The 15,851-nt window shown below is 41.3% G+C and overlaps 1 protein-coding gene across 5 annotated transcripts in view; it reads right to left on the reverse strand.

Annotated features, from left to right (window-relative positions):
* Positions 1-15,412, reverse strand: part of LOC106159290 (proton-coupled zinc antiporter SLC30A2) — a 39,758-nt gene extending 24,346 nt beyond the window's left edge. Inside the window, exons 1-4 of one of the 5 annotated variants that reach the window (XM_087018861.1) lie at positions 15,280-15,412; positions 7,968-8,849; positions 4,542-4,751; positions 560-771 (exon numbers count right to left, since the gene is read on the reverse strand). In XM_087018861.1, coding sequence (XP_086874987.1) covers positions 560-634 — 75 coding nt within the window. In that variant the 5' untranslated portion in view covers positions 635-771; positions 4,542-4,751; positions 7,968-8,849; positions 15,280-15,412. Of the gene's footprint in view, positions 1-559; positions 772-4,541; positions 4,752-7,967; positions 8,850-10,172; positions 10,360-15,279 lie in introns of those variants that run through there. The other 4 variants (XM_087018860.1, XM_087018862.1, XM_087018863.1 and 1 more) reach the window with 4 other exon arrangements.
* Between the last annotated feature and the right edge of the window lie 439 nt (positions 15,413-15,851).

The following is a 15,851-nucleotide window of genomic DNA, read 5'->3' on the forward strand; positions in this document are numbered from 1 at the left end:
TGAAATACCCATGCGTCGCTTTGTTACGACGCATATTACACAGACGGATTTAGTACTTTGCGTGTGTGTGTGTGGGGGGGGGGGGGGGGGCACAATGATGACATATCTTCTCGCTCTACACTCGAGAAATATAAAATAGAAGACGACACCAATTTCATCATAATTTGCGCTGTAGAGGGAAGGAGCAATTGCTTGGCTTGTCTCCTTTTGCCTGATATCACATTTTTGTTGAGAGAGGAGGGTCGTGCAAAGGCAAGGGGAACATGTAAACAAAGTTTTGCCCCCTTCGGATTGCGGATTCGTCAGTTTTACCTCCTCCGGATTCCGGATTCGTCAGTTTTTCCACCTCCGGATGTGTCATGTCAGTTAACACTCCACAGGGTGTCCCGAGATTCCTTTCATTTCCAAAAACCAAACGTCTGGGTCAGCATTTTTTTTTAAAAAAGGAAGATACCTCCAAACTAAAGCCCAGATTTTACAAAGGCCAAAGTCCCCAAACACTTCGAAACAGTTCTCTGCAATAAAACGGACAGACCATCCCCTTTTAACTACATCTCACCTGCGAATGAACTGTATATAAATATAATATAGTCAAGGTCTTGCTATTCTCTGTGTGAGGTAATGCATCCATCATGTTTCGACTATTCCGTCACCTTTTGTCGCAACTGAAGGTTAAGCCTCGGCAAAATCAGCCACGCCATTCCGTATCGTCTTCCCTTCACATATGTGAGGCTCTTTTATTACTCGATGTTTACTGCTGCTAAAAATAAGCTAAAGAATTTCTAAATAATAAAGACGGTATTAACAGTGGATGCATGACTCATCTTAAACAAGAACCCAGCAAAAAGCGGGATGCTTGTATCGTCTTAATCGTTTTATTAAAAAAAGTCGCATTAACGTGGGAATCATGGTCAACAAAATCCTTTTTTGTCATAAATCTAATGTAAAGAAAACCCCCATTAGATTATGATCACTGAATACACCTACAACCTCTGATGGGGAGTGTAAGGTATAATCATCTGCCTACACTGTGTCATGACACTCGCTATCATCATACAGTGTGGCCACAAAATTCTCATCTCATCCGCTTAATCTATTGATTTATTGCATTAAACTATTTCGTTTTCATATTTGCATATCTCTTTTAAAGGGTGGCACTCTCTTTACTCAGCAGAAAAAGAGGTCAGATATTAGTGAGAGCTGCTATAGTAAAAGCTTTCACCGTTATTGTAGGACAGCCATTAATGTAATGTTACCACTAGACCCACTGAGGCTGAACATGTTATAATAAAGATGAATAATCTAATAATTCACAAACCAGCTTTTCTTTATGTATTATGTTTTCTGCTGGGGACTGACAACTAAATTTTTCCCAAACACGACCTCTAACTCACAACACCATGCACTATTGACAGAAAACGTTACAATATATAAAGTGACGACCGTGAAATAACTCCCGATACACGAACCACACAAAACGCATGTCAGATCTATGACACAAAGGCACAGCAATACCTCAAACTATAAAAAGACATTTAAATCCTTATTGTATACAACTTATCAAGGCAAGTATAAAGTTTCGGCGCTTGAAAGTTTGCCATTAGCCAGGTAAGATCTAGCCGTAATTCCAAGTGCAGCGGCTATATGTGGGACCATTCAGAATGAAAAGAGCTGAGTGCTAGCTAGGCCACGGCCTAGATATGGCGGACCTACATGAAAGGCCCCATTCAGATCGAAAAGAGCCGAGTGCTAGATAGGCCACGACCTAAATATGGCGGACCTACATGAAAGGAAGGCCGCTTAATCCTGTAATGGTCTCTCCACCTCTCACACGCCTCCCCACGCGTCGTCCCTGCAGGGACACAGTAATTAAATCTCGGCTCAATTCAGCCGGTCGAGGGACAACGCGTGCGGAGGCGTGTGAGAGGCGGAGAGATTGAGCGGTCTTTCTTTCATGTAGGTCCGCCATATTTAGGTCGTGGCCTAGCTAGCACTCGGCTCTTCTCATTCTGAATGGCCCCTGTGTTTGTGTTATCTTTGGGGAGGCCGTCAAAGAAGTGACCAATCAGGTATGTGACAAGACAGCGAGATAAAATCTTGTTTTTTTTTATGGACCATCCATCAAATTATAAAGAGCCGATTCTCCTGATTAGTGGACTAAATTGGGTCTAATTTTTAAAGCCTTATCTACATTTAGATGAGTTTCCACGGTGGAAATGGGAGATCAACTAGACATGGGTCACGCAAAGAGCTACACTAAGCAGACATACTTAACCTGGTAAAAACAAGGAGGTATTAATATCAGATATAATCCCTTGGTAAAAAAAGCCATCGTATCATATTTGTGGTCACGCAGCAGCATTTCAAAAATATGGTCCTTTTATGGCATGAGGCAAGATATCAATTTTATCTTTAAATCTTTATTTTTTTTTTTTTTTATTTGTTTGTTTTAATTTTGTTTGATGTTGCATTAAATCTTAATTCCGGTGATGCATGTTCTTTCGACTGAGTATACGTCCATCATATATTGTTAATCTATTAAGATGATTTTGAAAATCTGATAAAGGACCATTGAAAAATATTTTGGTCCAGTGCTGCTGTAACCAAGACTCTTAATACGCTCAAACATTATAACTCCAAAGTTGTAACTGTTGATTCCCCATTAGCTTCTGTCAATCATGTCTACTTCCTTTGGGGTAGCGCCAGCATTTTTGTTGTTTTTTTTACTTAGCCAAATTGCTACTTTTTCTTTTTTTCTCCAAATGGCTTAAATTTGTTTAAAACAAGTCAAACCAACCCTATTCTGTATACCCAATCGAAGTCAGTTTTAGCATTTGGTTAAATTGGCGAGTGTGAGCGCTAACCCAGCCCCTACTTTTTGATTTTATGTCGAAAACAGTGTGACGTCAGGCTGGAGGGAGCCTATTGTGACGTCATGCTTGTGAGAGTATTGTGACGTCAGGCTGGAGAGCATTTAGTGTGGCATCAGATCGGACTATTCTTTTACCTTTGGTTTCCTTGTTCACGAAGAAGTTTTTTGATACTCAAACGCATCCTAGTCTTCACTTCGACTTACTAACTAACCTTAGCCTTACTATTGTTAAAATAATGCTACTAGAAGAACAGTACACATTGACTTAGCCACCTGAGTGATGACGTCAATTATATGAAAAACATTGAATCAACCAGAGAAACACCTGTAGATATCAAATTAAAACACGATTTTTAGCCCTGGATTCCCTTGATATCTGGCCATACATTGCATGCTAGGTATGTTTGGAATCCAAGGATGCAAGATATTAGATCAATATTTGAGCCTGCACGCGACTATTACGTTAACAATAGGAAAACCATGTAACTTTGACTTTAATTGTTTAACAATTCATGAAATATTTCAGATCACTGTCAAAGCAACTGGGTCTGTCAGCTGCTTATGTCACGGCATAGTTTGGCGCTCGGTTTTTCATGGCAAACGAATCTTTAACTTTAGGCCCATTCCCGATGTCACTATCGTCCTACTTAGATCAATTCCAAATCCATGGGGACCATCTCAAGGGTTTAATAAATTGAACTGAATTGAATTTAGCGCTTAATTCAATCAGATTAACAGATTAACACGTTTTATTGAAGAAAACAAGGCAGTTCTTAAAACCAAATGGTTGACGAAGAGACCCCATGAGGCAAAAAAGGGGCTGAATGCCACGTGTGGCAGTCGGGACGTGTGGCTCTGGTGACGTCATCAAGTCTATGACCTGTCGGGTTTAGTTCTGTTGTCAACTGGCCTTATATTTGCCAATAAACCCGATGGATGGCTAGCCCCTGTGCTGTAGTGTGACAGAGCTACAGTTTATGACCAGTGCAGGGGGGGAGGTTTTCATTATCACTGCCTGGCCTCGACACCATGAAGATCGTGTAAGATAATAGGTTAGATCTATCTTAATTCACAAGACTGTGACAAATAGCTTCTCCATCACATTTGTTTTTGTAAAAACAGACCCAGACAATCTTCTGAGTGAAATGATTGCCTTTTTTTTCGATGAAAGGGGAAGCGGGGCTTACACTGACAATTACATTACATGGATATATTATCATCTTACCTAGGGTAACGCCAACGTTTTTTTTTTTTCATATTGCAACTCCTCCCACAGTTTTCTCTTACAAAGGACCTTTACATATACTAATTATTACTTACAAATCTCATTCATCTTATCAAGAAATAAGACGGTGAAAGTGCCGTGCCGCAATACAAAGCTTAAGCTGCTGTCACAAAAACAAGGCTGCTTTAAAGCGTCTCGGTTACCACGTATATAAGGACACGCGACAGTTAAGTATGCCTGGACGTGTTGGGGACTTTTGAGAAGTCCTTTTTCAAAAATAATCACTGACATCTTACACATATTTACTATAAGCACACTTAGGTCGCGTCGCACAATAAAAATAAAGTGAAATGTTGGCCTCAAACTGTAAACCTTTGCTACGCATGGTAGCGTAAAATGGGTACCGTTAGTTTTAAATTGTTAAGTAGGCTTAAGTCTGCTTACTTTGACTATATTGCTGTAGGCTACCACACTCTTCAATATGGCGGCGTCACCAAGGGCCGATGTTATCAGATGCAGTACCAGGCAATGTTTTCACCTGCTGTTCACTTTAACACCTGTGTTCTACACCACCTGGGAACGCGACTCAGAGAAAGCCTCAACACGACGCCCCACTCAGGTGGCCGTCTGCTTGGGGTGAAAACCGTCTTCTCCCTGTGAAGTTAAAAATGAACGCTACCTGACAACTGATTTTTGGCTTAATGGTGACGTCTTCAGAAAACGCTCCGACCAGATCAAAGATAGGAGAGAGAGGGTGACATTTCCACGTGAGTGAGAGATCTCAGATAATCAGTGAACATCGTCCTTTATGGAACAGCAGTTTTCCAGGGCATAAAAATGATAGCAAGATGACATAATGACCTGTAATCGGTCTCTCATTTACACGATGCATTCCACAATTGACTTAAATGAGGACAAAGCGTTTAAAAATGAAGAGCGGTGATAATCACGATTCTAATACAGTGCAGTGATAAAACACAGACATCTACCCCAGTAATTTAATATATATCTATATATATATCTATATGACTTAAAATGATGAAAGACCGATATAACAGTGTCCCAATTAAGAAGACAACCAAAATCATGACCACGGATAAAAGATGAATGGAATGTAAATTAGCGGCGTTTATCTTCAGATATATCTCTGCGCCTACGTCGCAACAAATTTATGCCTCATAGTCTAACTTTGGATTAATAATGAAATAAGTTGCATATTGATCTCTTCAGTTATATTGTATGTTGGGTTATTGTTTAATTTTAAGAGTAAGTGCTACGAGCTCAAAAACATGTAAAACAAGGTACAAAAGCAAAGTCTACTAAATGTGCAGCTGCCTTTTATTTATGTTAGAAATATATTAACTTATACATCAATAATACAGCGTTTTTTTTCATAACAAATGTAAGAAAGCGTGCACAAATTTTCGAAAATGGAACTTGGTGCGAAGAGCTTAATACAATAGCTTAAGTCAATAGATTATCATTAACATGGGGAAGTATCCACTTCTTTGAAGCAGAAATATCAGAATAGTTACATATTTGTTAAATATTGTCAAAAACTGCTACTACTACGTTATTAAGGAACACTTAACGAAAAGCTGGTCTGGATATGGTGTCTACAGAATTAGCAAATAATTGTAGACAAAAACTGATTGCTCATATGTCCTCCCTCAGTAAAGGATTGTTGTATCCACATTCAAATGATGTGAACTTGATAACCCAACGGAGGATAATACAAACGTCTTTTTTTTTTATTCAACTCCGGTGAACCAGATTACCTCACATCTCGTGAACAATATAAGGGTCAATGCTTTTTTCCTAAGAGACTAAGCGTGTTATATGTAATAGAAATTTAAAAAACCACATCACAGTTAGTTCTTGCTGTTAAGTATGAACGAGTAGTCTTTTAGAAAAACAAATTACTTTCTTTGTCATCGTTACTACAAGGAAAATGCAAAACCTAATTCACGATTTATAGAATGTTGTAACAGGACAATGGGTTTAGAATGAACGTCACTAGGACGACACAAAGGCAGCATCAACGAAATTATCCCTTGTTTTGTTTTCATTTTTCTCTTCAATTTCGAAAAATTAACATCTGCTAGTTAATCTTAGCTAACATATTGTGGTTCATACAATACCTGTTTATAAGAACGCGTTTTCTTTTTCTTTCTTTTTTTTTTTTTTAAGAATTGACTTTTGAAACTCCTCTAACACGGTCAAAACTCAGTGAAACTTTGTTTTTTGGCACTTTGATCGGACTGTTATACGGACTTATCTCGTTTCAAAGTAAGTGCGTGCTTTGAATTCACGCTTAAACCAACTAATGAATTCGCATCCTTTTGCTTGGGGGGGGGGGGGGGGGGGGGGTGGGTGGTCGGGGTGAAGAATTGTTGCGTGCGGCGGCTTAACTCTCTCTCTCAAATAAACATATTTCCTTTACATCAAAGTTACATATAACTGGCTCACCAAGGTGGATAAGCTATGAAGAGGTGCCCTGTGTCAGGTTCTACAAGACTTCAAAAGCTTTTTAAAAAGAGTTTAAAAGATCGGAAAACCCAATCAAAACAGGGTCCCAGGGTGACACAGGTGCGTATCTATTTAAGATTAAAAAGTAACCTCCTCAATATTCACATTACGTGACACCCATTACCACAATGAGATATTATATGGTAATTATAAGCGTGCCGGGTGCAAAGTGTGAACGAGCTCGTTGTCTGGTAAAGCAGCACTTGGCGATGGGTAGGGGACATGGCAGGGGAGAGACGTGTGCAAACTTAACTTAACGCTAACCAGTCTGCCCCGCGGTGACATCGAGAAACACTTTACCTAGCAATTCAAGCGGAAGAATGTGATTGTTTTTGTAATGTAAGTTTGTATAACCTCACGAATACAGCGGCTGTCAAAAAGACGTAATGCGACTCGGCGTGAACTCCTTTAACGGGTTTGTCATCTCTTGCTTCCAACAGTTTATCTTACATTAAAAAAGAATGTAAGGAACTCTCTGGCAGCAATTTGCCGACATGGATTCTCTCACTGTGACTGTATGACTATAATAACAATTATATACAGCAAGGTCACACAGATCATTCCGAAGTTATTGGGTCGTGCCATTCCCGTTAACATTTGTTTTCTTTGTTATACAATGAAATTGTGTTCTAGTGCAACTGGTTCATGCTAAGCCAACGTCTCGTACTTCTCCATTTTCTCTGTCAACTTAATTTTACTTTATTGTGTTGTCATTTCATGATAAATTCTATGAACTGAAAGCTTCTTCTTTGCTCTCATTTTCGCGACTTTTTCTGTATAAACCCCGAGTTTTCTCACCTAACCAGGAATAGCTTCATTTTCAAATTTCCCTAATAAAAAAGCTAGACCTTGTTGGCTTTGGGACTTTTTTGCATGAGCTTGTGACCTATATGAGAGATCTGCTGACGACGGGAAAATGTGAGCTTGCACTCTCTTTGTTGTAGAAATGTAAACCTAATTGAAATAGCTAACCTTGTCCAAGAACTGTGTCACGAAGTGGCATATCAGATACAGTGTATATGGGCAATTGAGAAATCTACGTCTACGAGTCATTTATAGGCTGTATATAGTCAAATGATACAAAACAACGCACAGACACACACACACAGAGAGAGAGAGAGAGAGAGAGAGAGAGAGAGAGAGAAGAATAAAAGAGCTTGCACAATACATACATTCCTTTAGCGGCTTCCTTGCAATTTCAATCCCCTCTTATTGTGAAAGATTCATTCATCAACGTTTCACCTTCATAGCTTTGCATAGAGCTACCCACCCAGCTCTCTCGTAAAATCAAACAGCCCATTGTGACGCACCGTCTCATTGTTTAATTGATTGAAATCTTACCTTGATTATATATACAGGTATATATACACTCGACTTCAGTAGCTTAAATCCTATCTTGACTCAAGGCCCGCAGTTTGGCGCTTTGGTGTGCGGGTTTATGAGCCCCTTTCCACTCCCAAGGTGCAAACTTGATGTGGACAATCCACGCAGCACGAGAGAGACGTGTTTTCATCTAACTCCTTCCTCTGTGATGTTGATAATATCTCTGGCGGCTGTGGCAGGTACCCGATGAACGCGCTGATAGCACGCGCTTCTGGTGGTCAAATAATGAAATAAGTATAGACCTCGAGAGTATCATATGTCTGTCCCACAGGTAATAATGGTCAGGTCTATATTTTAGACTGGCATTAAACGTTGTTTATTACAGGAACTCCATTTTGACCTATTGGTACTTGGGCCTGTTGTTGCGTGTAACGCGCTGCTGACCGATGCTGTGTCCACTCTCGTGTTTAGCTATCTCCCGTGAGGTGACCACTTCTTAAATGGCGACACCACCCACTGTTACGTGCAGATGGTTTATATCCCTTTTAACTTCGGTTTTATTCCGACGGTGGGCGTTTATATTACAATGTTGGCGTAGTCACAGTGTTTCATCAACCTGGGCCATCTCTATTGATGTGCTGGAGGTCATTGACCACTCCCTGTGGTCACGATGCGTGATTTTACCGACCTTTACTTATATACCGCCTTGCTTTCCTTTATATTGTAATATCAGTGAGTATTACATCAAGAAATAGTTTAGCTTCTTATTGGACTGTCCATTGGCTGTTGCAGTGAACGGCTTGCCTTTGTTGGAAATCGGCGTGGAATGCACGTCTTACATTTCACCTGTTGGCGGAGGAAAAACCGTCAACAACTCGATCTCTATGTCGTGTAGGGTGTCTAAAATGAAATATAGGTTTAATGTAAAAACATATCTATTGATTTAATCGAGATAAACGCTTTCGGAACAGCATTTTTCTAGCACGCCATATACTGGCTGTGTAGATTAAATAATAACAAGTAACACAGTTTCTAATTCTGATAATAGCAGTGAGAGCGTGTAATTCCCCACTGGATAGCCGATGTAAATTGAATCTGTAAGAGCGCTGGTAATAATAGACTCCTCAATAATCACCGAGTAATAACCCCCCCCCCCCCCACACTCTCAGTCTATTCAATTTATTAAACTATGCAGAACTGTTCACTCAAAGCCTGACTTAGAACGAGTGTGAATCGAATCACGTCACTAGATGGCCACATGTTAATTAGGCAGTAATTTATAGCTGCATGGGGCACCACAGGGTCTATTCACGGGGGTAAGGACAGAGAAGAGGGGGGGGGGGTAGAGTTCCCCTGGGAAACACGATATACCCCTGTTGTCTGATATCACAGGGGCCTCTAGAAAAAGTTTACAAAACCAAAACTGAAGAATCCGATCGAATAATTTTGTAACAGACTACTAGCTAGTGGATCCATGTCGTAGCTGTGTTGCTGTTGTGGTTATATGTGCCTTGTAAAGATACACGGTATATAAAGTATATAGCACAATCGCACTGTGTCCAAGCGGGGCTCACACCAACACTGGGTCAGGTTTACAGTCGCAGTCTCTCAATTAACTTGTGACAGTTTAATTCAGATCTCACTATTATTACATCTAACCATGTAAACCGTGGAAAGCCAACCAATGCAAGGCTATGGGCGCATTCCCATAGATTTTAGATCGATCTATCCCCGTGGGGAGTCTCACTAGATTACTGTCAGAAAATCCGGCTTAAATGTCCGTCACGCCTACTACAAGCTGTAAGGGGGTAATTAACTTTTGTGCCCGCTCGTGAACCCCCAGGGAATTAGGTCGATCTAGTTGGATCGATCTAATCTTTGGGAATGGGGTCTATATGACCATGATCATGAACGCGTTGGGTGGTGCTAAACGAGGATTAGATGGGCTTTTTTTGTGGTTAGAAACAGCACTCAAAGCGGCCTGGGCCCCGTAACTCGAAAGCATCGTGGATTGCGACCTAGCACAAGCGTCCCGATTCCATAACTCGCCCATACGCGCCTCATGTAATACATTGTAGCTTCTATGTGATGTCGCTATTCGCAATACGCGATGCTTTCGAGTTACGGGGCTCTGCTTTACAAAGTTGATTTTTAGTGAAGACGTCACTACTTGACTGGAACTGCAACCCAACAACCGTCCGCGGACACCTGACCTACACTCACTTCTCTTAATTACGTCACACGATTTTTTCTTTACATGTTATTTGACTGGCTGGGGATCGGTGGTGCTCCGTCTCTTCTCCTCTTCCTCTTCACCGGAACACCGCTTTCTCATCCTCTTCTTCCTTGCAAGAACATCTTCTCTCAAGATCTTCTCCGGACTTCAATTCCGTGGTAAATGGAGTCGTTTGCCCTGCAATGTGCGGTAGACCGTGTCCCGGGTCACTCAGAAGCTGTAACTTACCGCAATATGTAGTACCTACTATGGATATTACACTCATGAGAGCCCTTGGAACCCAATGGAGCAGTGTAACCGTCGACTCAATGGCTCAATAACTCAATGGCATGGACTTTACCTGTATTGTCGCGGCTGAGCGAATGGCATTTGCCCCACTTTTTACATTACATTGTACTTTATATGTCAACTCCATGACAATTGGTGTGAGATAGATAGATCAGCACAAAGAAAGAAAAATTTGCTTAACTTCACAATATACAACACGATAAAAACATTTGACGTGTCAACCGCGGAGCAACATTTTGAAAGCGGTTCGGTTTTAGGTCGTTAATAATTAATGCATGTAAGCGCACTGTACCGTAAGTTCAAGAATCTTCTGCCGCGACGGGCGTATTTTCCTTTTTCTTTAAAACCAGGTTTGTTCGTCAGGTTAACCGCTAACTGCAGTGAAATCTGCGTGCACCTCGTCACTTGGACACTGCTCGGCACTGTAGTGCAACTCCTGCGTGGTCTTCTATTCAAGCGATGTCTACTTCTCTCGCGCCTCTGCTAAAACGCAGCATAAAAACGACGGTGAAAAGTGTCACAATATACGCGAAACATCTCTATGACTGCGTTTCCATTAACTCATCGTACTAGCTGGGCCGATCTAACTCCGTGGGGCTTTTCGCTTAAGTGCTTTCAGTGTAGTCAGCTTAATTGCCTGGCAATCGCCCCTTCAGTAACTGGGGGGGGGGGGGGGGGGGGTAATTGACAGTTGTTAATTACCCCCTAGCAGCTTGAGCAGGCGACCCAGACATTTCACCCGCTTACATTGGATGCAAATTAGCTAGAATCCCCATGGAGATAGATCGAACCTGCTACTACAATAGTGTTATGGGAATGGTCCCCATGAGTATCGTTACTTTGTCCTTGCCATGCTATAGATCAACACAGTACTGCTGCATTATTAAAGAGCACGACGTACACAAGTTGTGATTAATGTACCTTACAATGACCCTCACCCATTGTAAGAGGACATCCGTATATAGGTTAATAAAGCGACCTCATAAACAAGTTCCGGATATCATGGCGAAGGGGCGGGGGGGGGGGGAGTTATTGGGGTATTGGGGGGGTATGTCTAAACAGAGCAGTGACAAAATACTGGGTTACCCTAATTTAGGACATTTCCCACTTTCATTTAGCCCTGTCCTGTTATAACAACATAAATTGTTGATAGACTTGTCGTGTCAGACTTCCAGCTCACTCAAATCCGGTCCCTTATTCTCCATGAGTCAACCTGTGTATTCTGAGCGAGTAGAAAACGTGTGTATCTTAGCCTTTGAAATGACCGGCCCCTAACCTAATACTAAGACCCCATTTCCAGAGATTAGATCGATCTACTTTAGATCGACCTAACTCCCTGGGGGTTCACGCTAAATAGCTGTCAGCCGGGCGGACACGAAAGTTAATTACCCCCTTACAGCTTGTAGTGGGCGGGACGGACATTTAAGCCGGATTATCTGACAGTAATCTAGTGAGACTCCCCACGGGGATAGATCGATCTAAAAGCTCTGGGAATACAGCCTAACACTCTGAAGAGTCATCGAGTCGTTTTTTGCAGCGAACGGTACCTTTACTGGTATGTTTTGAGACACTGACAGCTTGACACCCTGTGTCGTGATGACAAGTCTCAAAGAATGGGTGACGCGGCTTTAACGCAAATCATATGCAAAAAAAAAAGCCTCAAGTTGGCATGGCATAAGTCCCCACCTTACCTAATTAACAGAAACACCACAGAAGTCTTCCACTGACGTCACTCGCCTCTGTACCGTACATGGACTTTGGCAGTATCTGGGGTGTAAGGATCTCTACAGCACCCCCTGGTGGCGTAACTACACTGCGGTGAAGTGCACTGAGTGCAAAAACCGCTGCACAATAAAGCCAATGTTATATTGTTTAATACCCCACGAAACTGTGGCCCATTTCATTCTAGGTGACACGGAGCGAGATTTGGTGACACTGATTTGCTGATTTGACACCTCACACTTTAAAAGTTAGTGTTAAGTTGAAGGATGGTGAAATGAGGTAACCTTTAACGCATTATACAAACATGCTATAAAGATACCCTTAACATTAATTTTGAGTGGATAAATTGTATACGGAATGACCTTGAATTAATGGGTCTGTCATTTACTTTTTATGAAAACATGTCGGATGTTTGTATACTGTCTTTGATAGAACAAAGATCGAAGGATCATTTTAGACAAGTAATGACGGGAGAAATATTCACAGCCAGTAAAGGGCTTCTGTATCAACACCTTGTTGATAATTTCACAGTGCAATTTTACTTGAATAAGCCAATTTCACAGAAAAATAAGGAATTTATCGCAAAATTTAGGCTTTCATCACATAATCTAGCTGTAGAGACTGGCCGATACACAGACACAAATAAGAAATTAAGAATCTGTAAGTTATGCAATTTAAACGATGTAGAGGATGAATTTTATTTTATTCTTAAATGCCCTCACTACAACACTATTAGGCAGAAGCATATTAAGAAATTTTATTATACAAAGCCAAGTGTCTTTAAATTAATTAAATTACTATCAATTAACAATGTATCACAATTAAACAATTTGGGAAAATACCTGAAATGTGCATCGGAACTTAGATTAATGTCAATCTGATGAATTATTATTATTATTATTATTATTATTATTATTATTATTATTATTATTATTTGTATCAGTAGTAGTTGTTGTAGTCATGGTAGTTGATTAGATATAACTTTATATTGTCACTGTTTTATATTCTGATGAGCCGTAGGGCTTAAAGGTTCAATAAATTGATACGTGGTTTAATCACAGCGAAGGAAATAAATGAAATCGTGACTTTGAATGAGTCACACGGCCTTTATTAACTTGTTGCTCTCTACTCGCTCCAAGGGGTTCGAGGATCGGTTACTGTAGGTGATATGACACGTGTAGCCACCTGTCTCTCCCTCTGACCTTATTAAACTCGCGTTCTAAATAAAATCACAGGCACCCGGATGTGGACGCTTGACTGTGGACTCCTTGCGACTGTCAGTTTTGGGCGTCACGGTGGAATGTGGCTATAGCCCTAAATAAACACGCACAGCGCTCATCATGTCAGCTCAACTAACTTAAAAGAGGCGGCTATTGCAATCAAGCTTCTAAACTTATTGAAACTTTGTATGTTTTCAGACCCGTAGCCAGGGGGGGTTTGGGGGGGGGGGTTTCGAAAGAACCGCCCCTTTTGCAGGGAAAAGGTCCACTCATTTGATCTAGGTACATGAAGTTTTTATGGGAAAAGGTCCACTTTTTCAGAAAAAGAACTACGGGCCAGGTTTTCAGGGCCTCGGACCACGCCCTCTTTCCGTCTGTTATTGTTGCACCCAGCCCCCCCTCCTCAACCCCCCCCCTCAACCCCACCGCCAAAACGTATAAAAGATGGTGCAATAATAAGAGGTGATATTTTGGGACCATTCAGATCGAGAAGAGCCGAGTGCTAGCTAGGCCGCGACCTAAATATGGCGGACCTACATAAAAGGAAGACCGCTAATCCTGTAATGGGTCTCTCCGCCTCTCACACGCCCCCCCCCCTCCCCCCCCACCCCAAGCGTTGTCCCTCGACCGGTTGAATTGAGCTGAGATTTAATTACTGTGCCCCTGCAGGGACGACGCGTGGGGACGCACTCTGTGGGCAGCAAGTATAAAGCGAAGGTGGTCCACGCGGCAGGTGTTGGGCGGTGCCATGAGTACTGCCACAGATACCGTCTACCCGCTGGGCCAGTGTGACCTTGTTACCCATCATACAACCTAAACTGACCTCAGTGAACTTGGCTTAACAATTGAATGAATGAGTGAATTAATGGATTTAAAAAACGAATGGAATGATCTGAAGACGCGTTTGGACAGGGAATCAAAAGTGTCGTCATCCAGCGAGCCAACACTCGGAGGTGTTCAGACGTGGCAGTCTTCAGACCGGAGCCCAGTGGTCCGAAAGAACACAAGTTAGCCTTCAACTTCGGACCTGGAATACTGTTCCAGCTGGGACTGACATAATTCTATATCACGGTGAAGTCAATTGTCCGGTATATTCCCTAAAAGATCCATGCATTGTGTTGACAACAGTAGGCCTGATTCTCGGTTGTAAGATGTCCCTGTCTTAACTAACGCATGTCAGCCAGTTTCACAAAAAAAAAAGGAATTGTCCAGCAAATTGATTTTTATCAAAGGATGTGCACCGACAGAACATTTATTTGTAGGATTAAGAAATAAATAACAGGTTTTGTTTATTGACCTATCACCGCTCTTTCACTGCGTCTAAAGACATTTTGTATTTATCTAGAATCTAAAGGAATTGCACGTTCTCAGTATGGGTGAACGGTCCGCCCTGTGGTCATACTTGTCGTGATATTCAGTGTCGGGGTTATAGCACGGGGCGTGGTGCACAAAAGAAACCTGACTCTAATTACAAATAAAAATATGTCTATTTTAGTTTATTACAAAGCCATGACATTTCACTCTTACAAAGTCATAATTGTTTTGTAACAATAGCTATAATTTTCGTGATATATAGCTTAAGGCAAACACTTGTTAACTGCACTTCTTTGTGGTCAGAGAAAAACACACATTATTTGACCAAAAATAAAAAAGTAAGACTAATTTTTGGGGCGTAAGTTACCAGCGACAGCTCGAAATGTGCACACACTACAAGGTCAACTGACTTACCTTTCAGACCTTAGCCTTGGCTAGGTGTCTAAGCTTCTACGGCACACATTAGGTCAATGAATCAGTTGTTTTTAACTCCTTTCACAAAATTCACAATTTTTTACTTGAAACAAGCAAGTCTGATTTGAGTCCTTACAATGCGTGAACTATTTGCAGTCTTAAGAGAGCGTGGCCTTAGAAAAACCACCCACACGGGAAAACTTGACTGCTTGTTGGCCCGCGACCCGTACCTCCCAGTGTTCTGCTGGCCTCAAGAACCCCAACGTTTAACTCGGTCCTCTCACGAGAAATCTGTAACATTCAGACTTCTATAAAAACCAAGCTAAAAAGAGTTCAGTTTACACTGTTAAACAATACCGGTCACGTGACATGCATAGAAATCAACAGTGTTTCTCCTGACGTCTTTGTTAAGTTTGTTTTCTTAACTTAAGGAGACTTAAACGACACTCTAGGCACATTATTCAATACATTTCATTTCGTTTACGGTAAAGGTGCATTTACAAAATGAAAAAAAAGCTTTTGGCCAATTGTGCCTTAGCTACGCATGTGTAATTGTCAAATAATGTGTTTTCCCGTCTGTATGCTGGTATTTGTTCTCTACAGTTGGCATTTGTAAAAACTGTATAAGATTATAATAGAAATGCCCATGTTGAAATTTCTTTGCGAAAGCGTGTCACAGAAGGAATTGGGCGGCGGCGTCGTCCAAGC

Source organism: Lingula anatina, chromosome 8, assembly GCF_051362555.1.
Source record: "Lingula anatina isolate TDL-2025a chromosome 8, LinAna3.0, whole genome shotgun sequence".
Taxonomy (NCBI): domain Eukaryota; kingdom Metazoa; phylum Brachiopoda; class Lingulata; order Lingulida; family Lingulidae; genus Lingula; species Lingula anatina.